Source organism: Cottoperca gobio, chromosome 10 (assembly GCF_900634415.1).
Source record: "Cottoperca gobio chromosome 10, fCotGob3.1, whole genome shotgun sequence".
Taxonomy (NCBI): domain Eukaryota; kingdom Metazoa; phylum Chordata; class Actinopteri; order Perciformes; family Bovichtidae; genus Cottoperca; species Cottoperca gobio.
In genome coordinates, this window is record NC_041364.1 from 16,671,337 (window position 1) to 16,694,975 (window position 23,639).

Consider the following 23,639-nt stretch of genomic DNA (forward strand, 5'->3'; position numbering starts at 1 on the left):
CATCCGTAGATGCTCTCACACACACACATTACTAAAGGCTGTAAAATTGGCATTTGAGGAAATTACCCACAATTTTCAGCATTCAAATGTTAACATCAGACAACATGGGAAGTCTGAGAAGCAAGACCAAGTTTCCAGTTGCATTGTTACTGTCTCAGCATGGGTAAAGTGATTTCACAAAGTGTCACATTCCTAATACAACATTTGTAGCCATCATTCTGAAGGATTCAAGTGAAATTGAAAGTCTGCTGAAGGTGGACATTGAGACAAAAGCCTCCTTTAAAGATCTACTCCCAGAGGCCGTTAATATAAAAACTGTTCACAATTAATTTCCCCACTAATTAAAAAAAGATTGTATAAGGAGTAAGATGTCCCCCGACCACAGGTGTGATTGATGCTTTATCTCAAATACACACAGGACACCAGCTTCAAATTAAAGTTTTTTTATCAGGTGTTACGTTGATCATTTCAGTAACAATACAAGGTAACATTTTAAATCTAACCTTCCAGTATTGCAAGAATCATATAATTTATATTTATCAGCATTTTTTGTTTCAACAATAGAAGTAAAAATCCAACTTGCTGGTAAGGAGCCGATTATACTTTGTGCTATAATCAGCACAATGATAAATAATTTATCGCCATGAGCAATTCATAACAATAAATAGTGTTTGCATTAGCATTGTTGTACCCAACCAATGCTGAAAACATAATAAAATATTCAGTTCATTTAGATTGTTAGAATCAGTCCAGTTCCCAGTTGGATCTGGTCTGATGCCGAGTTGAATGAGCAGAGGTGTGGGATTGGTCCATCTTCATGGCTTGGGCTTCATAGTTGTAGTAAAGACGCCAAAAATAATAGCAACTACAGTGAAGCCTTGAGCAAAGATTCGTCCCCTCATCAACAGCTGGGACTGTCTGGTTTTCCCTTGATTGAAGGCACGAAGGCCATAAATCAGCGCTGCTGCTGTTCCCAAACAACCTGGAGAAAACGGAGCAAATCACAAAAGCATTTAACAGAATAAAGTTTCTGAAAAGGTTGACTATAACCAAAAACAAGGTAAATGTGCTGAGCAGATAATGTATCTGTCATATACAATTGCGAATACTTCAATGTCCTTTGGTACACAAATTAGTATATTCAGACACTTGTTTGCTATAAGGGTCACATGTATTAATATAAATGATACCACAAAGACAGTGTGGCATTAATATGTCAATTCCCAACATTAAAGGGTAAATTCACCCAAATAAAAAACGTTTTCTCCCCAACCCTCGTAATGTCCATCTAGACATGCAGATAGTTATGCTAGTTACTGATGAGATTTTAGATATGCAACACAATACAATGTAAAAAAAAAAAAAATGTATTTGCAGCACAAATTTCAAAGATCAATATTCCCGAAACCTTGTTACTTGAAACCTTGTTACTTGAAACCGAAAATGCAAAGTTTGTTTTTACGTGAACCATTTTTCCAAGGGCAACGCGGTTCCTCTTTTGTTTCTTCTTCAAATTAAGACAAGGTGAAATAATGCAAAAGCAACGTCAACACGACTTGACGTGCAAGTCATCCATTAACGAGACTCAAATGACAACACACTGTTGTGGTAGTGACAAACACAAACATACGGTAAATTAGCCACTTTATCTCTGATGTTAGCATACTCACTTACTATTTCATAGCACGCTACAATCAGCTGCGCGTGCTTGAGCTTTAAATACTATTCGATATCATTGATTTGACCACAATGTTGCAGAATAAAGGACAAGCTGTAACCTACTGCCTCGGTGCTGCACTTGTGTAACTTCGCTCAGCTGTGTTCCCCCGCTTGTATAACTCACCTAGTGGGACGAATGGGTTCTCCTTAGTTTTTCTAACGAACTTTTCTTTGAGGGTCTCATCTTTGATTTTTGACAAAGGGTTGAAGCCTTCGATAATCGGAGGCTCAGAAAAGTCAAAGGGCACAAATGCTGACTGCGATGATTTAGGCGTTTTCTCGGGGACCCCTGGTGCTGCAGTCGCCGCCATGTCTAACTGAGACTTCAAAACCAACGAACTACACTTCCGGTTACACTTTGCACTCAGATTTCACAATAAAAGTCATGGATGAAAGTAAATAATGTCAGTGGGTTAGGGTTAGGGTTAGTCTGCCGCCTGCTACGTGTGCATTGTTCACAAATACGTTTCAAAATGTCACTGTTCATTAAAGTGCACTTCTCCTGGGAACAGGATGTAAGCCTTGCATACCTCGGTATTTGGTCAATGTATGGTGGGATGAAATAGAAAGTTGGTGATCTAGCTGTAGGAGAAACATAAAATATATATATATATATATATATATATATATATATATATAGTATATATATATAATTATGTAGAGAATAGATAGAGGAAGAGAGAGGAGAGAGATAAAGGGAAGAGAGATGAAGATAAGATAGATATAAATAGAAGAGAAAAATAGAGATAAAAAAGAGAGAGAGATATATAGGGATATAAAAAAAAAAAAAAGAGAAAAGATATATATATAATATATATATATAATATAATATACAATATATATATATATATATAATATAATATATATAATATAGATAATATAATATCTATATATATATATATATATATATATATATATATATATAAATAAAAAAAAATATTAAAAAAAAAAATATATATATATATATATATATGTATATATAAAAAAAAAAGATATATATATATTAAATACATATATATATATTATACATCTTTTTTTGTTTTTATTTTATTTCTGTGTTTGTATAGCAAAATAAAGTATTAATTTGTATATGTAATATGAGCACTAATTTAATTCAGAATATAACAGCCCTACTATCCACCGGCCAGTTGGCATTTCTTTTATGGTGCTTTAGTTAAAGAGATGGTAACCCTTTGATCAGTAAACTGCAGCCTACGGCTCATAAGCATTTTGCAACCATAAAAAATGTATATGATGCAAGGAATTAACCAATCGAAAGAACTTAAATCTATGTCTGAGGACCACATTTTCTTGATCATGAGATGTTTGCTACAAGATTACCGATAGTATTGTAATAGTATTTCTGGTGAAAAGGCTTGCCTCTTTTTAAAAAGATCCCAACTCTTACCACTAAGTGGCAGTATTGGTAAAAGTTCAGTGTTCCAATAGTCATTGAATCTCAAGCACCATAGTAGTCTCAAGTAAGTAGAGATACAGTATTTTGGAGTTTTGGCTGTGAATATGTACACTGCTCAAAACAATTAAAGAAACACTATGAAACCACTTCAGATCTCAATGGGGAATAAATAATGCTGATATCTATACTGATATGAATGGGTAATGTGTTAGGAACAGAAGGATGCCACATTGTTAAATGGAAATGAAAATTATCAACCTACCTCTGTAGGTTGATAGGGCTGAATTCTAAGACACCCCGAAAATCAAATTGAAACAATGAAGCGGCAGGCTAGTCCATTTTGCTGAAATTCCATTGCAGCTACTCAAAATGGTTCTCGGTACTGTGTATTGCCCCCACGTGCTTGTATGCATGCCTGACAACGGATCCTCCAGGAACTGCCTGCATACTCTCGCCACATGAGGCCGGGCATTGTCGTGCACCAGGAGGAACCCAGGACCCACTGCACCAGCATAGGATTTGACAATGGGTCCAAGGAATTCATCCCGATACCTAATGGCTGTCAGTCAGTGTGCCGTTGTCTAGCCTGTAGAGGTCTGTGCGTCCCTCCATGGATATGCCTTCCCAGACCATCACAGACCCACCACCAAATCGGTCATGCTGAACGATGTTACAGGCAGCATAACGTTCTCAAAGGCTTCTCCAGACCCTTTCACGTCTGTCACATGTCCTCAGGGTGAACCTGCTCTCATCTGTGAAAAGCACAGGGCGCCAGTGGCGGACCTGCCAATTCTGGTGTTCTGGTGTGAGCACAGGGCCCACTAGAGGACGTCGGGCCCTCAGGCAACCCTCATGAAGTCTGCTTTTGATTGTTTGGTCAGAGACATTCACACCAGTGGCCTGCTAGAGCTAATTTTGTAGGGCTCTGGCAGTGCTCATCCTGCTCCTCTTTGCACAAAGGAGCAGATACCAGTCCTGCTGATGGGTTAAGGACCTTCTACGACCCTGTCCAGCTCTCCTAGAGTAACTGCCCGTCTCCTGGAATCTCCTCCATGCTCTTGAGACTGCTGGGAGACACAGCACATCTTCTGGCAATGGCATGTATTGATGTTAGACGGTCTGTGCAACCTCTGTAGGGCCCAGGTATCGCCTCATGCTGACCAGTGGTGACCCTGACCCGACCCAAATGCAAAACTAGTGAAAAACCAGTCAGAAATGATGAGGAGGGAAAAAATGTCAGTGGCCTCCACCTGGAAAACCATTCCTGTTTTGCACTAGGACTTCAGCTGTGAAGAGGACCATCAAGAGATGATACCTCAAAAAAGTCCCATTAGATGAAATGTTTACTCTGTGTTGAAGTCAGAACATGAAATAATATTAGATAAGTAGTAAAAGTTCACTAATGTTCCATAAAACAGCACACAGATACTTTTCAATCTTTTTATTGAATATTAAGGTAAATATTTCACATTAATACAGGCTACATAAAGTAGAGCCACTATACGACATGAAATTTACTCTCATTTTAACCCTTTTTAGTATGTAAACAATTATACATGTATTTACCACTCTAAAAGGTTCTGATTTCTCTTTCTCTTTAGGTAATCATCATCTAGTTCTGGGCCAAGTTTAAATAGCTACTTCATGTTGAGCCCCCTGCAGCCCAAGAACGGTGTATGTGGGTTTAAGTCAAAATCTCTAAACTACGCAGAGAATGGATCCTGTTAAACAGGTGATCGCGCATGTTTGTTTGCATCATCAGGACACTGATAACAATTCTCGCCCAATTTCCTCTTTATTTGTTTGAGAGGCACATTAAAGAATGGCGTCAAGAGAACTTCCGATTCTTCAACCTCTGCTCTGCACTCTCAGGTCTCTACTAAAGTTAACATGTTGTACGTTTTTCTTTTTTCGTTGTCTTATTCGGTCATATTCGTCAGTTGGTATTTCAGGTTAGCGCTGTGGGTCATGCTGTGTGCGTTTGATTGCTGTGGACGCTGTCTAGTTGACGTGGTTCAGGTGCACATTGCCCACATGAGGTGCCCAGGTACCAGGCCACACCTGAAGGGAGAGATGAACAATACGGGGTATATGTTAGAAGGACTGTAGTCAGAAATTATACATCTGACTAATAGCAGAAATACAAGCCTGACAGCATAACTAAGAATATGATTAGAATAAAAGAGGGCTTTACCTGCTGTTGTGGGTCAGAGTTATCTGCATTGTTTGGGACCACTTTAATAATGGGGCTCCATGCGGGGTCGCCAGCATGCAAACCGTTGTACATCGGTGCCCCCGGCCCCTCTGCCATGGGAGGATGAGGGGGCAGCATGGTTCCTCCATACATTGACATGGGCATCCCCTGAACAGACAATAAAATTGCCATTGGTAAATATGTGTACATAGGAGGAACAGGGGTTAAAATCATCTACAGAGCTATGGCTTTGTGTTACCTTCGGGAAGTCCATGTAACTGTTGGGCAAATGCTGAGGCTGGTGGTAGTTGTTTGCAGGGTTTGCAATGCCTGTGTCATCCTGCTCCATGGGCTGGTGCTGAGAGAAGGCAGACTGCTCTGCCTGCAGCTGAGGGTGCATCATGTGGCTGCTCATCAGGGGCTGGGACCAACCAGACATGGCCTCTGTTCCAAGACACACAGGGTTGACATTATTAATGATCTATGTTAGTATGTGGTTGGACAGTTCACACCTAAATCAAAAATACATACATTTCTTCTTACCTGTAGTGGTGTATCAATCTAGATTGTATTGCTGTGAGCTGCAGAGTGTTGGAGAAATCAGCTTTTCTATTTTGTATCACTAAACAACAATGGTTCTTTCCAGAAATCATGACGCGGTTACTCAAGATAATTCAGACCTTGTTAGGAGCAGTAGGAACTATTTTATTTCTACCGAACTACACCTGCTAACAATATCACCGCACAGAAGCAAGCTGTTGGTGGGTGTAGTTCGTTAGAAAGAAAATAGTTCCTACATGAAACTGCTCACAACAAGGCCTGTGGATTATCTTGAGTAACCGGGGCATGATTTCTGGAAAAAGACGTTGTTGAGTTTTTCAAAAAAGAGAAAGCAGACTCGACGGCTGATAACTCCAACACTCAGCAGCTCACTCCAAAATAATCTAGATTGATAAATAGCACTACAGGTAAGAGGAAAATTAGGTATTATTTTTATTTCTGGGTAAAGGGTCCTTTCAAGTCACACTTTTTAAATATTTTCAATTTCTCCCCTTTGTCTTAATTCTAACAAGCAAAAAAGGAAAACAAAATACCAAAACAAAATTTGCATTGGTTCTTACCCGAAGCACTGCCAACCCCAAATGACCAAATGCCTCCCTGCCCAACAGATGCCGTGTAGCTGGTGGTGAGCAGAGGTGGGTTTACGGAACCCGTCTGCCTGATCCTGGCCAGCCGCTCTGTGCCGATGGGTGGGGGAACTTTCCGGTCCTGCTGCGAGGAGTTGCCTGGCTTAGGCTGGGGAGGAGGGGGCACAGCTGAGGTGGAAAGGGCAGATGACGAAACTGTAGATGGAGGCGGGGCGGGAGATTCACCTGGTGGAGAAGAGACAGTTCAGTAAGAAATAGTTAGGGGCACATCAGACATTTGAAAGTATTGCTAAAAACTGAAAAAGAGACAAAGACGGTATAAATACCATTACCATACATTACACCATTACAGATGAAACAAGCAAACATAAAAACATCAGTCACAATTTTATTTTTTAGATGTAAATAGATAAGTAATGACTGAAAGGTTCTAAGAAAATCACAACAAAAAAACAAGAAGAGTGCGAGCCTAGTACCTGATGTGGATGCACTCCATGGGTGAGGGGAAAAGTGCTGTCTGCTGAATGAGGGTGCGCCAACTCCTGTATGACCGTGCAGATACACAGGGCTACCAGAGATACTGGTGGCATAGCTGGTCAACGCTGTGGGTGCAGACAATTAAAGAGACAGCTCATTATTAGGCACATGAGAAAGCAAACTGTACCTCTAAACTTCACCTTGCTAACAAAGTCAAGGCCTTTTGTTAAGACACCTTTACTCTGCTACCTTTTCTCACAATTATAGGATTTCATTATATATTTGGTTTAACTACTGGCCCGATTTTTATAAAACTTGGTGGAAGGGTGTAGCATGGGCCAAGGAAGAACCCAATCAATGGATCGGAATTAGGGGGCAGATACTAACATTATTTTTCATTTATGATAACGGCCTTGGCGGAGGTCTGCGCTCTGTGCCCTTCTAGTTTTAGTAAAGTTTCTCTTAAAAACAGATTTTTAATCTCAAACGGATGTAATTATTAACCCAGTTAAATATACATCAACACAATAATGATCATGTATACACTAAAACAAAAATGGTCATACCGATGGGGCTGTTGACCATCCTCTGTGAGGCAGAGCGGTAGCCAGGGGCTTTGGAGCTGTCTGGAGGAGGTGGGGGCATCATGTTCTCCATCTGGCCCATGCTCATGTAGGCTGGTGGGGCCGAGTACGACTGCTCTGGAGGTGATCGAGCTGGCAGATGGCATGCACCCCACACCTGATTGTTTCCAACCTGCAAGGTGAGCACAATTGATACAGTTATAATTATGGTGTATGGTGTTAATGATCAGCAAAAAAAGGAACCACAACATTTGTACCATTTAGTTTGTTATTTAAACTCCATCTGTGTCATTTAAAGATACTACATAAGAACAGCTAAAAGTAAAACAAGATGTTTATATTATAAATGTTACTTCATCTCACCTGGTTATTATTATCAAAGATGCTGCTGAAGTTGAAGAGGCCTGCAGGACCAAAGTTGGGGGGCATCTGCTGAGGTTTGCCTACATTGGCCACATGCTGCATCTGGGAACCGTTCATCATCCCCATGTTGGCAGAGACCTGAAGGGAGCCTTGAGCCTGGGCTTGGGTCTGCGCTTGTGGAGGCAAATTTGTCTGCTGGGACGACATGTTTTGGGTCTGTTTCGGGGGTTCTTGCTGAGCATTGAAGGGCACGAACACAGATTGTTGTTGTTGTTGTTGCTGCTGCTGCTGATGCTGCTGCTGCTGCTGCTGCTGCTGATGCTGCTGCTGCTGATGCTGCTGATGCTGTTGTTGTTGCGTCTGCTGCTGCTGTTGTTGTTGCTGCTCAGTAAGGGAGTAGTAAGGCCCTGGTGGCTGCATACGATGGGAGACTCTTGGCGCAGGGGCTGAGAAGTGGGGAACAGTGTTGTTGGGGTGTGCAACATTGTGTGAGAGGACAGGAGGCTGTGCTGATGGGTGGTGAGAGTTGGGCTGTGAGTTGAGGAGTGGTGGTGGAGCCTCTGTGGATGGTACAGAGGAGGGGGGAGGAAGTAACTGCTGTCGAGGCTCTGGCTTGGGTGGTAAAGCCATGGCAGGGGAAGTGAAATCCACAGAGTTGATGCTCTCACTGACAGAAACAACCTGGTTCTCTACAGATAGAGAGGGCTTGTCTTTTCCAGGAGGGGCAACGGCACTGGGCTCTGTTTTAATTGGCTGGATGGGGAGCTGTGAGATGGCTCCGACTGGCTGCTGAGGGGCGATGGGTGTAGTGGAACTGTGATGTGCAGGAGAACATGTGCCTCGTACTGCATTGCTGCCACTATTCGAAGAGGCAGAAACAGACACAGGGGTGACACCAGCAGGCTTGGGGTCAGGGGCGAAGAGCTGTTTTCTGACAGAGGAAGGAGTGGGGATGCTCGGCTGGGGATTGTATGGAGTTGGATTTGGGGTATGAGGCGAGGCTGCAGATGTGTTTGGAGCACTGGACGAGGTGGCGTTGGTGGTTGTTACAGAGACTCCTGAGTTGGCTGCGTTGCTGTGCTCAGTATGGGTCGAGTTGATTCTGGCCTGGCCTCCAGTGCTGTTGGTTCCTCCATTGTGCTTGGGGGAGCTGTTTGCACTGCCGGGACTCACAGGACGCACAGGGAAGGGTCCCCAGGTGCTGGCGGCGGGAGAGAAGGTTCCACCAAACTGGGCCATGGGTAGACGAGGGTGTCTGATCTGGTGCATGGTCTGAGCCGCCAGTAGAGCGAGCTGAGGGTGAGCGTAAGCCAGGGGCAGAGACACGGGGAAGGGCTGTCTGACATTTGATGACAGCCCCTTTCCAATCTTTCCCCCGGCCTGAGAGGAGGGTGAAGACGAGGATGAAGAGGGCTGGAACGAGACACCTGTGGAGGTGACCAACGAGCTCAGGGCCTTTGGTCCAGTGGTTGAACCGCTAATGGCCCCTGCGGTACTGGGGAAGGAAGCGGAGGTCGTTTTAGAGCCTGGGGCTCTGATGTGATTCCGGGGGATCAGATCTTCAAGCTCTTTGGCTGGGTCTTGGATTAGAGCATTGATCAGCTGGACTGCATACCTTGTAGACTCTGTCCCTCCTCTGAAACAACAAAGCACAATTCATTCAGTCTATGTATAACGAATCCAAAGTGATGACATAATTCAGCCTGATAAAGCTTTGTGACAGACCAGAGCACAACCAAACAAGTTGTAGTGATAAAGTGCAAGTATTGCCCCTTTTCACGTCCTTTGTTTTGAGTAGGTTGCACTGCACAGTTCTCTTATTGCTCATATTGCTTTCAATTAACACAAAAACTGTTTCTCCAAAGCAATTATTAAAGCCACTGCTGGTGTCTAAAGTTCTTTGACTACTGTCGCTGCATTGTTTTCATGCAATCAGCCTTCTTATCTTGAGTCATGTACGAACGATAGCAAATGTGCAGGCTTACTGTTTTCACAATAACAAAGGTGGCCCAAGAGGCAGGCACCACACCTACCAAGAGCTACACTTCCATTGGTTGCACATTAGGTGAGTCTATGTTCCCCAACATTGTATTTGAGATATACTTTGTGTGTGTGAAATTTGGGAGGTTTTATGCATTATCTCTTATTTTGTTTCATTTCCATCCTGCAGCACTCAGATGTTCTAGTATCTGTGGTACATTAATGCATAAAAGAGTAAAGATGATTTGATTTGAAAAAGGGAAGGACACTTAACTTCCCTGAATTCTACAAATCCAGTGTCCCCATATTTTAAAGTGTTGGAATAGCCCAGTGGGAAGGAATGACATCATCCAGAAGGGGCTTACATGCTTTATGCAACTAACCAACTGTTATACTCCAGCTGCAGTGATGTTTACAGTCCACCAGAGGAGGGCATTATTTGTACCTGATGGTGATCATCCTCTCTCCGTTCTTGTCCTTCTGTTTGTCAACGTCAATGTGAGCTCCTGTCACGTCCTGGATGGCTGTGATGTTGCAGCCACCTCGTCCCATGATCCGAGACACAACGGAGGCTGGCACAGACAGCTTCTTTGATCTTTACAAGAAGCAGGGACATTTCATTATTTGTGTGTCTATACTGGCAGATGGCAACACTACGGATGGTCATTTATATTAACGAATAACCTCAAACCCAAACAATTTCAATGCAGAATTGTGAAAAGGTTGCATTGCAACTGGATAAAATGAAACAAACAACTGACCTTCTGACCACCTCCTTCCAACCTTCTTCTCTCTTCTGGCCTCTCTTGGGGCTTGTGAGGCTGAGCTTACTGTTGGGTGAGGTGACGGGTAGAGCCATGGTCTTGAATGGTGAGGGCAAGGAGTGTGAGGTGGAGTCGCTCGTGTCCAGAGCTCTGTGACAATACGGACAAAACAAATAACAGATTACTTGATTGTCATATGTTGGTTGACACTTGAAAAAAGATTTGAAATGAGCTATAGGTGGAAGTTCAATTTAACAAAACATATAGTTCAAACATAAAAATAGCATTTTAAAACTCTTTTTAAAAGCTTGTTCTTCCTAGATTAGCAGCTACACACACACACACACACACACATCAGATTATACATGTGCTGTGCTCAATCACGGACTCACCTTTGCGTTGGTTTTGAGATGGAGACTGTGACCTTGTTGTCCACCTTGCCTTCAATCTGCGGCAGAGGACAGTGCCTCTTTTCTAGGCCCCGCAGGAGGCTCTGGGCTGCTCCTGATGAGGGGACTGAGGAGGATGAGGATGAGGAAGAGGAGGAGGAGGAGGCGGAGGAGGTGAGGTCAGGGAGGTAGTTGAGCTCCTGACTCTTTCCCCCACTGCTGCTGCTCTCACTGGCACAGTCGGTGCTATCCAAGGGGTCAGAATCACTGTTGCCACCCGTCAATCCCCCACCTCCGCCCCGTGGCTCGCCGTGGATCTTGTTCTTGTCAGCCTTGTGCTGTGCTAGTGCAACCTAGAAGGACGAAACATACAGACGTCAGCATATTGTCTTTTTAGATAGATAAAGGGTACATTAAGCATATTATGAATCAGCAAAGACAAACACTGATAGGAGTAGTAGTGCTCACCTGCGGATCCTGTAATATGATGGGTTCGTTGGACGAGTCCTTGGTCTTGTTCTTTTTGTTCTTGCGATTGGTGCTCGGGGTAGTGGCCACACTCGCTCGCTTCTTACCAAAAGCTGTAGTGAAAGTGGTGGAGGTGGCAGATATACCAATGGTGGTGGTGGTGGTTGCGCTTGGAGGCTCAATAGGAACCTCTTCTTCTGAGGGGGGGGAAAGGTCAAATGCAAACAGGCACGGTTACAAACAACTTAATTCTAGTACAATATAACTAAGTATTAGAAAACTCAAAAACAATTATACAGGCTCAGGGTTTCCTACAACTTAAGGCAAGTTACATTCATTTAAGACCAACTTCACAATAACTCTGCACGTGGGATTCCACTGCATTGATTCCCATCGTGTGGAATTTGAAACATTTTGATAGGATTCATGTTGATACCCATTAAGACCTTCTTTTCAGATTAATGAATTCAATGCTTTTTAAGACGTTTCAAAGATCTGCTGGAACATCGTTATTTCAAAAGTCATAAAAGGTTACCGTCAGCTGAATCCTCCTTCAGCTCCAACATCTCAGAGAAGTCTTCCTTGGTTTTCTGACCCTCCTCTTCCTCCTGCTTCCTCTTCTGCTCCTCCTTCTTCTTCTTGCGTTTCTCCTTACGCTTCTCACGTTTAGCAGCCAAGGCCTGCTTCTTGCTCTCCTCTCGGGACTGTCACAAATAACACAGAGTTGTATAAAAGACACGTTTGTCCTCATCCACTGTATTCAAAATGCTTTAAGCTTCAGCACAGCTATGGGGTTATTACCTTCTCCAAGTCTAGCTCCTTGAGGAGAATGCTGGCATTCTTGTTTGCCTCGGCTGCCTGCTGGTCTTTGGCTTTGACGATGGTCTCCATGCATTGGTGGCACTTCTTCAACAGCTCCTGCAACAACATGAAACCAACAGCTGGAGTTACAGCTCTGCTAACTTCTTCATCAGCTGTCAATTTCAAAAGATGAATAAATCAAAATAAATCAAGCTACCTTGTCAGCAATGGTGGCGATATATCTCATGCACTCAATATCTGATGGGAATTGGTTGACCTCCTTCACAAGATACTGCACCACCTTCACATGACCCTGAAATGTGAAGTAAAATGGTTAGTAACCAGAGGTTTGCCAACGTGTAGCGTGACACACTAACAACCAGGGTTTTGGTAAACTCTGCACCTTGCGAAAAGCAGCCATGAGTGGGGTAATCTTGCGGTTGTCTGCTGCATCCACATCAGCACTGGCATGCACCAAGAGCTGGACCACGTCAAAATGACCGCCATTTGCCGCCAGCCACAGAGGAGTGTTCCCTTTCTTGTTTCGTACATCAATATGGGCACCCCTGCAAAGACAGGAATATGTGTTGCCTTAAGGAGTCACATAAAGGCATGCAGCTTAAAGCTGGGAGATGAGACGTATACATTGGCAGATGGCAGTGATGCCTGATATTAATAATCAAACGAAGTGAGCCTTTATATTTCTTCCTCAAAAGCATTCAAAGTGTAAAACATGATGTGAAAAAAAAGCACCATCTGTAGATTCATTGAAACCAGCAATATGTTCACAGACAGCCTGTGCCAGTATAATTACCTACACGGCATCAAACAACACACAGGCAGGAGAATTATTACCTATTGGCTTCCCAGCCTTCACTCAACAACAGGAGCGACTGAGGATTATATTATAATAAAACTATATGGTTCTGTACAGAAGCACTGACCTGTTGATAAGCAGCTCACAAAACTTGTAGTGGCCCTTGTCAGCAGCAATGGTGAGGGCAGTATCTCGGGATGAGGGGACAGGGGGCGCGTTGACATCAGCGCCTTTGTCCAGAAGCACTCTGCCCACTTCTGCATAACCTCCTGAGGCTGCCTCCATGAGAGGAGTAAGACCGGTCTGCATGAAGTGAGAAGTTACTTAGCATGATAGCCAGCAGCATTTTGGGTTCAGCCAGTGGAGACTCGCAATATTTACAGTATTAAAGTCTAGAAACTGGTGACTGTTATCCAGGCTGCTCACCTTAGCACGATGCTCTACGTTGGCCTTGCGATCTAGAAGAAGACTGACGACCTCAGCACGCCCCTGGAAGCAGGCTAGGGTCAGAGCTGTGTTTCTGTTGGTCTCAATCTGGGCGTTGATGTCCGAGCCCATATCTAACAACAGCTTCACCGCCGGTACGTGACCATTCATGGCTGCCAGCATCAGAGGAGAGATTCCCAGCTTACTGCCAGTCCTGGTGAGAGAAGTAAATAAATCATTTAGAGACCAAAAAACTAAATAAAAACAGCTAAACATTTAATGTGCACTAAGAAGCAAAACATTTTCAGTATTTGTCTTGGTTTCAGGTGTATGCTGTTGTTTTACTGCAGTTTAGCAACTTGACATGCATTTTCATGCTTTATCAAAGTAGCAGCTGCTATAAAGCCTTGGTTTTGAAGTCACCGCCTTACTGTTTCCTCACTCCTTATTTATAACAGAGTTAATCATTGTTCTTTTGCGGCTAAAACGCACATTTTACAGAGATGTTGCAATAAAGCTGAAGTGTCTCCAAAGTTCACTTTCAGGAACTAAAACAATGTTGTCACCATCAGATTAAGGCAAATGTTTCACTCAAACCAAGAGGCCTAAGAAATGACTGAGGCTCTTGTCACTCACCTAGAGTTGATCTCTGCTCCAGCATTGAGGAGTATCTTGATGATGTTGACGTAACCCCCAGAAGCAGCCAGGCTAAGAGGCGTGTAGTCAGAAACATTGCGGTGTTCCTTATTAGCTCCTCGAAGCAGCAGCAACTCAACCACCTGACCAACACCAATGACAGTTGCATAGTTAAAGCCAGGAATTGTTTTTACAGAATCTCTTTATGGTGAAGGTAAACTGAAAGACATTGGTTTACCTCCTGGCGTCCCCCAGAGCAGGCCAGGGAGAGGGGCGTGTCTTTGGTTCTCTCTGACTGAGCCTCAATGTCACCCCCTTTGTCCAGGAGCACCTCCACCACTCCTACGTGACCAGCAGTGGCAGCCAGGATTAGAGGAGTAAAACCTGTAGAGAACAGAGGAAATATGAGGGTTTTAAGATTACTTAATATATGAATCACCTCTTCTGAATAAAATATCCAATTCATACCCTCCTTGGTCATAATAGCATACAGTTTTTTATATGCCCATTTTATTATCACGTTTATACCTTTTTTGTCCCGGTGCTCAATGTTGGCTCCCCTTGCAATGAGGACAGATACGAGTTCCTCGTGTCCTCCTGCACACGCCAGCGTCAGCGCTGTATCATGGTTACTCTCCGTCTGCGGGGAAAATAACATCTCTTAATGGGGTAGAGGACTTGCATACATATTCTCACTTGCATTGTCAATTTTCAGATCTCCATCAAGTCAGAATTGACATCGTGTCTTACATGTGCATCGATGTCGACAGAGGGGTAGAGGGGCAGGACTGAAGGGGGCGAGGCGATGTTTGTGGGTATCTGTGTGGGTGGCTGGGACAGGGGCGTGGGTGAGGTTGTAGTGTTCAGCATGGGCACACGGCTGCTTACAGCTGCAATACAGAATAAAGAATAAAGTTACAGAAACATACAGATTAGGGATTTAGCAGACACTTGCATGAAGAGTCAACAACAATCACAAGTCACCTGCTAATGCACTTACCTGCCATGATGTCATCCAGCGTGTCTGTGAGCGTCTGTGCAGGTGTAGCTACCATGAGCCCATCTGGGGCCTGCTGAGGTATCATTCCTGGGCCTAACCCAGTCAACTGTTGACCCTGACCCTGCTGCTGTTGGCCCAGCATCTGCTGCCCTACCAGTACCCTCTGCAACTCTGGGCTGGTGCTTCCCGGGTAGTCTGCAGGGTTGTAGTCTGGCAGGGGCTGGATTGGGATGAAGGCAGTCTGTAGAGGCAGAGGCAGAGGAGGAGGCTGGGGCTGGGCCTGTGGCGAAGGGGGCAAAGGAGGCTGCTGTGGTGGATGTGGCCCATCCCTGTAGAGGATTGTGCCCACCTGCGGAAGCTTGGGGTAATCGTCCTCTTCTCCGTCTGCTTCGTCCTCTGAGCCCTCCTCTTCATCATCGTCTTCGTCTTCCTGAAAAAGTATAGAAAACAAAGTCTCCTGGTCAATAAACAGTGTTAGGATTCCAAAAAAGCATCATAATGATAGAAAAATCAAAAAACTAAATGACTGAGAGTTTCACCTCTTCCCCTTCCTCTCCTTGCTGCTCCTCTTGCTCCCCATCTTTGTTGGCCTCTTCATCCGTGTCAGAGCTGGCGTGTACTTGTGCACCTGTGGTGGGAAGCGGCCCCGGGGGAGATGTCGTACTTCCAGGCCCCGGGCCTGGGCCTTGGCTCTGTCCAGCCTCCTGCTCCTCCTTTAAACCTTTCGCCTCCATGTACTCTTTGGTGAACTGTTGCTGTGTTTTCAGCTGCAGCTGGCGCTCCACCTTCTGCAGCTCCTTCAAGATTTTCTTCTTCTTCTGCACCTAAGTGGGGAACAGCCACATCTGTGTTTGACTAACTTCTGATACGTTGCTATGCATGCAAAATAACATTTAAGTGTGAATTTGCTCGTAAAAAGGTAAAAATCTATCTTACTTAAAGAACAAAAAAACAAAATTCTAAACGAGATTAGGTCTTAAATAGATGATGGATTATACCTGCTCCTCTCTGCTCTTCTTCAGCTCCTCAATCTTGTCTTTGGTGAGCGGCTCCCCCTGAATGAGCTCTAGCGACTGAAGCTGGGCCTTCTCGATGGCGCTGATTCTCTGGCCCAGCTCGTTCAGCTTTCCCTCCGTCTCCTCCACAATGCACTCTAGAGGCTGGCACAAGTGGAAGGGCGGCAGAGGCTCTGCTTCAGGCCCCCGGCCAACTGAGCTGGGGACACCGGGCTGAAGTGCTGCTTGTCTCTGTTTGGACGCGCCTGGATTTGTACAAAAGAAAACCGAGAAGTTGAGGATTTGGATGGGTTAACACCAAAATGTCTTAAAACTGGGGAGATAACAGCTAAGTGAAGTCTGCAACTCCATTTTGTGACTACACTCACTAAGTGACAGGATTTATAGCACTGATTACCTTTGCTGGAGACGGGTGGGGGTGTGGCGATGTTTGATGGGGCACGGTCAGGCTCTTGAGGGGGCACTACCATGGCGAGAGCTTGGAATGGGACACGAGGAACCTGTAATAGCAAAGGACATGTTAGCTTGAAGCAATCAAAAAGAACTTTTAGCTTAGCCTCTTACTACAAACAGATATATTCCTGAAAATAACTTTCACAGAAAGTGTGTTTTATTGCTGGATTTACCTGAGAGGCATCTTGCGAAGGGGGGGTGAGCTGGGAGAGGTCAGGGGCTGGGACAGACAGGATGTTGTTGGGATAGTCCAACAGGTAGGACACCACATTGGTGTGGCCACCTTTAGCAGCTTCTATCAACATAGTTGAACCATCCTACAAAGAGAAAGCATATACGGTTTCAATAACATGTTAATATTATACACTTGGGGGAATGCAGAAATATTCCTTAATATTCTAACTGGTCTAATCTATATCCAGAGTGTGTGCATTACTTTGAGTCTGTGTGTAGGATCCGCCCCATGTGCCAGCAGCAGCTCCACCACAGCCAGGTGTCCACCAGCACAGGCCAGAGACACCACTGTGTGGTCATTATTGGCAGTAGCTCTGTTCACATTAGCACCTGGTCAAGAGAAGAAGGGTAAACACATTAACTCACTGTGCCAATTCACTTAGTGTGTAAATTCACCAATACAAGTACTGTAACAATTAGTAAATCTATTACTTGTGTTTTATTACCAACAAAAGGTAAGGGCATCAGCGCACAATACACTGCATACAAATTGGAAAAGAAATCTCTCCCTAAATGTCTGTAGTGATTTCATATTGATCAGACAGAGTGACCAGAAGATGCTTCCTTCTAGAAGGATTTGCAAATTGTTTAAATAAATTAAAACCATATTTTTAACATATTTCAAGCTTTTGATCTCATCATATCATAATATTACATACAGAAAGGTTTTTAACTATTTCATATTTAAATTCACTGAACTATGTTTACAAATCTGCTTTAAATGGCCACTTTATAAAAATAAATAAAAAAGTAAATGTAACTTCTCTGTACTGCTGGTCAATAACGCACCTTTGCTGATAAGGAACTGCACTGTACAGAGATGTCCCGCCCTTGCTGCCTTCATTAAGGGCGTCCGCCCCCCTTCAGACTCATGCTCCTGGAAGACAAAGATGAGGATGTGTTTGTTAGAGTTTAGTCCAGAAGTTAAACAAAAGTGTTACACAAAAGAACAAATGCCAGTAGATTAGCTGACATATCACATATCATGAGACCAGAAGAGAGGGGTTAGATTTATTCTACAACAAGGCACACTGCTTTGCAACAATTTAAAAGCCTTTAATAAAATGGGCTCAGTACCTTCTTCAGGGCATGAAGAAGATCCACTGATCATGCCCTGAAAAAGACTAAGTACAAGTCTAACCGCTCTCTTTTTTGGTCTCAAGTTATGAATTATATTTGTCCAGAAAAATGTGACTGAACAAAAGACGCAGCTGCTCTACACACTTCACACAATAGATAGTGTTCTATTGAACAAATTAACATTTGCACACAAAAGACTCAAGACTTCCTTATGCATATGCTCTGATGTTTACTAAACCTATGCATAACAAAGAGGATTTAACAGTATGGCGTACCAAGTTGGCTCCAGCCTGCAGCAGCACATCCGCCACATCAGTATGTCCGTTCTCACACGCATACGTCAACGCTGTGTCACCCGTTGCCGTGGTGGCATGAACGTTTGCCCCTGCAGCCAGTAGGTATTTTACCAACTCCAGGTGACCTTCCTGTGCAGCCTCCATTAGAGGTGTGGAGCAGCCCAACTCGATGTCTGCGCCCGCCTTGATGAGGAAGTCGGCTACTTCCAAGAAGCCTCCGCAGCATGCTAGAGTCAAAGCTGTCTCCTGGGTCTCCTCTGTCTGGGCATTGATGTTAGCACCTTGAAAGAGAAGAAAGGTTGCTGATTAATGACGAATTTCTTAAAGTGCAAAACATGCAGCCTTTCTTTAATAAAGATAGACTGCCAAATAAGTGTGCACTATAAACTGGAACGACATTAAGTTTCAGTTTCCCGGTTGTATCAGAAAAAGCTTGTTTACCTTGAGCCAGCAGCAGTGCTACCATCTCTTCATGGCCTTCTCTAGCTGCCTCCATGAGAGGCGTGTAGCCTTCATCATTAACCTGGACACAAACAGAAGAATCCGCAGATCAGAAAAAATCGGAGAAGATGACTCACTGCAACATTACTCTGTGGTACGGCTTCTTGTCTTTTGTGTCCGTGTATTCTCACTGAAGATGGACATTTTCAGCAAGCTAGTCCTTGATACTTACACTGTAGTCGACATCTTGACATAAAGTGTGGTGGTTGAGGAGAGATCACAAAACGCTGAAGCAATGTCATTTTGCCTTTTATCTAGTGTTCAAGTCTGTTACCTCACTAAGTGCATTCATTTCTGTATTGGGATTTAAATTACAGCAATTAAACACCAAGTAGTTAGTTTCATAGATGTCATTTTATGTCAATAACAATTAAATTCCCATGTCAGAAACACATTCTCATCTTAACATTAATTCCTATCTATGTTCTAAGACTACAGCTGATACATTGTACTGTGTATGTGTATGTGTGTATATATATATATATATATATATATATATATATATATATATATATATATATATATATATATATATATATATATATATATATATATATATATATATATATATATATATATATATATATATACATACATATACATATATATATACATATACATATACATATACAGTACAATGTATCCCAATGGTAGCAGTGAAGTAGGACTGTCAAAAGGTTGAAGGCTACTCTCCACAGAAAAATCTCTACTGCAGTACGTGTCAAATCAAAAATGAGTTTACAGCTAAATAAGTCATATTTATATACGCAGCTCCAGAAAGACAACATCAACCTCTCTTGTATTTTATAGTCTTCCCCAAACCTGCGTTGGACAGGGTTCATACACATTCTTAACAAAAGGACTTTGCAAGGACTTGCCAGGCCCAATTTCCTCCAATTCAAAGACCCAACAAAATATAGGTTGAGACACGGGTTACGGTTAATAATGACAATGAGAAAGCTTTACAGAAGCTCACAGACAAATAAAAAATGTGTCAACATTTTGCTGATGTTTAGTAAAAAGAAATGTATAAAAAGGACTTGCTCCAATATATAAATACAAGCACTTTCAATGACCCATGTCCATTTATAAAGATGGTCAAGGCCTTGAAATTGGGGACACTTGAACACTTTTTTCCCTCAAATTCACAAACTTTCAAGGATTTTAAGGACCCGCGGGAGTTGTTCTTTACACACCTCCTCCAAGTTGGCTCCTCTCTCTATGAGCAAGGCTGCCAGCTCCACGTGTCCTCCACAGGCTGCGAGGGTGAGGGGCGACTCAAAGGAATCTGCTGGCATGTTGACCTGCGCACCGCTGTCCAACAGCAGCCGTGCCACCTCCACATGGCCGTCCTGGGACAGCGAGACACACAGAGAATGTAGAGATAAGCACCTGAATAAATATTTGGGACCACTTCTCAATTAAGACAATATACATTCACACTGCACGAGTCCGAGACCTCGGGATTCTTCACAATGCACTTATATAAACAGGGGGCTATAACTCAAATCGCAAAACAATTCCTGACGACTCGTGATGGATCAATAGTCGGTTTCCATACTTTTTCTGCTACACTCACATTAGTGTAATCATTAATGTCCACCAAAGAATTTGGAAATACTTTCCTAACATAATTTGTTCCATTTATTTATTTAAAAGAAACAAAGAAACTTTAAATTGGCGCTGGGTTAAATGGTTGAAATCATGATCATGGGATATTGGCATTCACAGGCTGTGCTTTTCCTATGTTTTCCCCTATAGTTGAATATTATAGTTGGTAGAATTGTACCAAAACAATCTTTTTATAATGCCAAATATAATGTCAATTATACATTTCATATTTTCCCCACATATTCATTCTGCAGCGGAGACTCAACGCTGCGAGTCCATGAACGAAGCAAATTTCTGTGGTCAAATGAGTGTCTGTTATTTTAAGTGCAAAAGTCAGTTGAACAAGTGAAGACAACGTTGTCGGTTACAAAACAGGCTTGGTATTGAACTGGAAGAAATGTAATGTTGTCCAGGTGCGTTTTATGTGGAGCGAGCAGTGTGTCAGACTGTTTAAAAAAATATTCTTGTCAGCAACCAGTCATGTGGTAACTTGCTCTGATTAATTTGGCATGCAGATAACACACCAATCAATGTTGTTTTTACTCAACTCCTGGCATTTGCGCCTGGTGTTATTCACAACTGTAATGGAAGCTGGAAATAAAAGGAAGAGTGGTTCATGTGGATTTTAAAAATAGACTAATAATACACTTTATAGCGTTACATGCGAGAACGGAATTTGGTGCCACTGTTAGAAGTGTTTCCGAGTGTGGACACTGAAGGTGTGCAGCTGTTGAGCTGCCGATCATTTGATTGCATTTTTAACAGAAAAAAATGGAAATTAATTGTTATTTTAAAACTAAAACATTAAATTAATGCCTTATTAGTTTGAAATGAAAATACAAGGAAATATAAAACGAGTGGCAGCGTGAACTGACCCCCGAGAAGAAAATATTTAGATAAAGGTTTGGGTCAGATGCTCACCATGCACGCCTCCATCAGTGCCGTGTGCATCTCATCTGTTTTATGTTCCTGGTCTGCTCCGGCCTCCAACAGAAAACGCACCATATCCAAGTGACCTGCAGAGGACAAACCAAATCAATTTTCTAAACATTTTATCACAAAGTATTAAAGAGTATGTTCATAGCACAGAACCTAAGTAAGGTAATCACTAGGACAGGAAACATCGAGTTCTCACCTTTGTAGCAGGCGAGTGTGAGAGCGCTCTCCTTGAACTCATTGGAGTGTGTGTTGATGCCGGCGCCATACTCCAAAAGTACCCTGGCCACTTCTACGTGACCAGCACTGGCCGCCTCCATTAGAGGTGTGTGTCCGTTCTCGTTGTGGTCCTCAATGTTAGCACCCTCTTTAAGCAGCACCTTCACCACATCCACGAAGCCACCAGCACATGCGTACGTCAAAGCCGTGTTGCCTGGAAAACAGCGGAGGGATTAATATGAGTGCAAAACACAGGGAGTAAAAAGGAAATAATCATAATCGTAGAGAAAAGAGGGGGTTTCAACCTGTGGAGGATTGTGCATTTACATCTGCCCCGTGGACCAGTAGCAGTTTGACGATGTCGACATAACCTCCACTGGCAGCAGCCATAAGTGGCGTTATGTCCCCCTTGATGCCCCGGTCCTCCACATTGGCATGCATGGCCAACAAAACCTGAAAAATTAAACGATGATATTAAAAAACAAACAAACATGGAGGCATGTCACCACAACAATCAACTGGTGATGGCATCATGTCATCTTTGCTTTGCAGGAAGGTTCCTTTAGTGTACTACTGTCAGAAATACTGATGTTTTGATAAATCGATTCTGAACATTTTAAACTGTTTCAATACTTATTTTCCGCACTACTAAACCAGCTGCACTTTTGACCCACATAGCCTATGAGAATAGTAATTACCTAACCTCCATACTAACTCATGGGACTGCACGAATTTGTTTTGTTCTTGCACTTTATTGCCTTTTGGAATGCTTGACGATCTCAGAGTATTGTGATTGTTTTTATTAATGAAAAAAAAGTTTTTATTTATTGTAAATGTTCACTAGTCATTCTGCTGTTCTTCTGTTATCACATTATAGCCTTATTATATTTATTTTTAAATACAAATCTTAAATTTTATGTCTATGTTGTGTAGATTTCCACCCGGGGTTATTAAATATCGATATTTTTTCAAGGCATTGTGCCCAAGTTAGGAATTCCAGTATTGTGACAACACTACAGTGTAAACTACACACTGCAAACATGCAAAGCACAATTATGCTAAATCACATCCCACTCCAACCTCCCTTTCACGTACCTGTGCAAGTTCATAGTAGCCAGCCGAGCAGGCGAGGCACAACAGGCTCTCCCCTTCCTCTGTGTGTTCGTTGACGCTCCGACCCTCGTCGAGCAATTTGCGCACAGCATTGACATCCCCATCTGAGCACGCCTCTGCTAAACTACGGCTGAAAATAACCAGACTGCTACAATTACTGCCACTGTGACAGGTGAACACACATACGCCTCACATCAATGCAAACACTTTTCGAAGGGCAGACACGCACACACATGCACATACTGTGTGTGCAACTCAGATTCGACAGACAGGAGAATGACTTTACAAGGGTATAATGATGCATTACTATACGACATTGTGTACAAGACAAACTGGCATATACCAGTGTCAGTATGGGCGAGATACATACTTGTCGGCTTGGCCTGCGTTGAGTGTGTTTTCAGCCCTCATGCGCGTCAGGGCTGCTGCAGCTTCGTCCAGGGCACAACTCACAGATGATGTCAGTCGCCGTAGCACTTCGGGGTCTGCAAAAGCTTTACCATCGGCAGTGGACAGTTTACCGATGCCTGCCGAACACCAAAAGGGCAGAGGTGCATAGGGCAAGGCAAACCACAGGGGAGCACAACCACACCAGACCAGATGAAGAAGCAAGTCCAGTCCAGCCAATCCAATCCAGGGTTAGTAGCAACATACACAAAGAGGAAAAAGAAAGAAAGAAAAACATAATAATCACACACAGAAAACACACACAAGCATTCGTGTTAATACGGCTTACTATCTTTTTTCCACTACTTTCAATACACCATCTATGATTCTTGACACCTATAATTTTGCCAATGACTGGGTCAAATGGTACAAAACAATATCTGCTGGGTTATTATGGGAATGTCCGGGTAAAAACGGATCTGTGATCAAAACTTAAATGAATACAGCGAGGGAGGTAATGTTAGTCTCATAGACGTAGGTTCGGGCTGTTAATGGTTGGAGAAAAAAAGTCTCATCCTGTGTGAATTATAGATGGGTAAGAGGCAGTGAA

The 23,639-nt window shown here is 43.1% G+C and overlaps 2 protein-coding genes across 5 annotated transcripts in view; both read right to left on the reverse strand.

Annotated features, from left to right (window-relative positions):
* Nucleotides 1–427: 427 nt before the first annotated feature.
* higd2a (HIG1 hypoxia inducible domain family, member 2A) lies at nucleotides 428–2,088 on the reverse strand. Its single transcript, XM_029441085.1, has 2 exons — nucleotides 1,844–2,088; nucleotides 428–982 (listed from the first exon to the last, which is right to left on the reverse strand). The coding sequence occupies exons 1-2, from the start codon at nucleotides 2,028–2,030 to the stop codon at nucleotides 816–818; spliced, it is 354 nt and encodes a 117-aa protein (XP_029296945.1). The 5' UTR covers nucleotides 2,031–2,088; the 3' UTR covers nucleotides 428–815.
* Nucleotides 2,089–4,562: 2,474 nt separating this feature from the next.
* ankhd1 (ankyrin repeat and KH domain containing 1) overlaps nucleotides 4,563–23,639 on the reverse strand; it is a 32,473-nt gene continuing 13,396 nt past the window's right edge. Inside the window, exons 3-38 of one of the 4 annotated variants that reach the window (XM_029441018.1) lie at nucleotides 23,013–23,169; nucleotides 22,625–22,772; nucleotides 21,835–21,982; nucleotides 21,510–21,743; nucleotides 21,296–21,390; nucleotides 19,960–20,115; nucleotides 18,704–18,785; nucleotides 18,242–18,543; nucleotides 17,676–17,763; nucleotides 17,089–17,216; nucleotides 16,826–16,969; nucleotides 16,597–16,699; nucleotides 16,182–16,444; nucleotides 15,723–16,007; nucleotides 15,184–15,613; nucleotides 14,934–15,073; nucleotides 14,712–14,823; nucleotides 14,422–14,567; nucleotides 14,184–14,326; nucleotides 13,548–13,761; nucleotides 13,249–13,424; nucleotides 12,708–12,870; nucleotides 12,522–12,617; nucleotides 12,305–12,421; nucleotides 12,039–12,207; nucleotides 11,504–11,700; nucleotides 11,039–11,388; nucleotides 10,644–10,796; nucleotides 10,328–10,477; nucleotides 7,903–9,538; nucleotides 7,522–7,711; nucleotides 6,955–7,080; nucleotides 6,452–6,703; nucleotides 5,590–5,774; nucleotides 5,331–5,498; nucleotides 4,563–5,197 (exon numbers count right to left, since the gene is read on the reverse strand). In XM_029441018.1, coding sequence (XP_029296878.1) covers nucleotides 5,138–5,197; nucleotides 5,331–5,498; nucleotides 5,590–5,774; nucleotides 6,452–6,703; nucleotides 6,955–7,080; nucleotides 7,522–7,711; nucleotides 7,903–9,538; nucleotides 10,328–10,477; nucleotides 10,644–10,796; nucleotides 11,039–11,388; nucleotides 11,504–11,700; nucleotides 12,039–12,207; nucleotides 12,305–12,421; nucleotides 12,522–12,617; nucleotides 12,708–12,870; nucleotides 13,249–13,424; nucleotides 13,548–13,761; nucleotides 14,184–14,326; nucleotides 14,422–14,567; nucleotides 14,712–14,823; nucleotides 14,934–15,073; nucleotides 15,184–15,613; nucleotides 15,723–16,007; nucleotides 16,182–16,444; nucleotides 16,597–16,699; nucleotides 16,826–16,969; nucleotides 17,089–17,216; nucleotides 17,676–17,763; nucleotides 18,242–18,543; nucleotides 18,704–18,785; nucleotides 19,960–20,115; nucleotides 21,296–21,390; nucleotides 21,510–21,743; nucleotides 21,835–21,982; nucleotides 22,625–22,772; nucleotides 23,013–23,169 — 7,706 coding nt within the window. In that variant the 3' untranslated portion in view covers nucleotides 4,563–5,137. Of the gene's footprint in view, nucleotides 5,198–5,330; nucleotides 5,499–5,589; nucleotides 5,775–6,451; nucleotides 6,704–6,954; nucleotides 7,081–7,521; nucleotides 7,712–7,902; nucleotides 9,539–10,327; nucleotides 10,478–10,643; nucleotides 10,797–11,038; nucleotides 11,389–11,503; nucleotides 11,701–12,038; nucleotides 12,208–12,304; nucleotides 12,422–12,521; nucleotides 12,618–12,707; nucleotides 12,871–13,248; nucleotides 13,425–13,547; nucleotides 13,762–14,183; nucleotides 14,327–14,421; nucleotides 14,568–14,711; nucleotides 14,824–14,933; nucleotides 15,074–15,183; nucleotides 15,614–15,722; nucleotides 16,008–16,181; nucleotides 16,445–16,596; nucleotides 16,700–16,825; nucleotides 16,970–17,088; nucleotides 17,217–17,675; nucleotides 17,764–18,241; nucleotides 18,544–18,703; nucleotides 18,786–19,959; nucleotides 20,122–21,295; nucleotides 21,391–21,509; nucleotides 21,744–21,834; nucleotides 21,983–22,624; nucleotides 22,788–23,012; nucleotides 23,170–23,639 lie in introns of all 4 variants that reach the window. The other 3 variants (XM_029441017.1, XM_029441016.1, XM_029441015.1) reach the window with 3 other exon arrangements.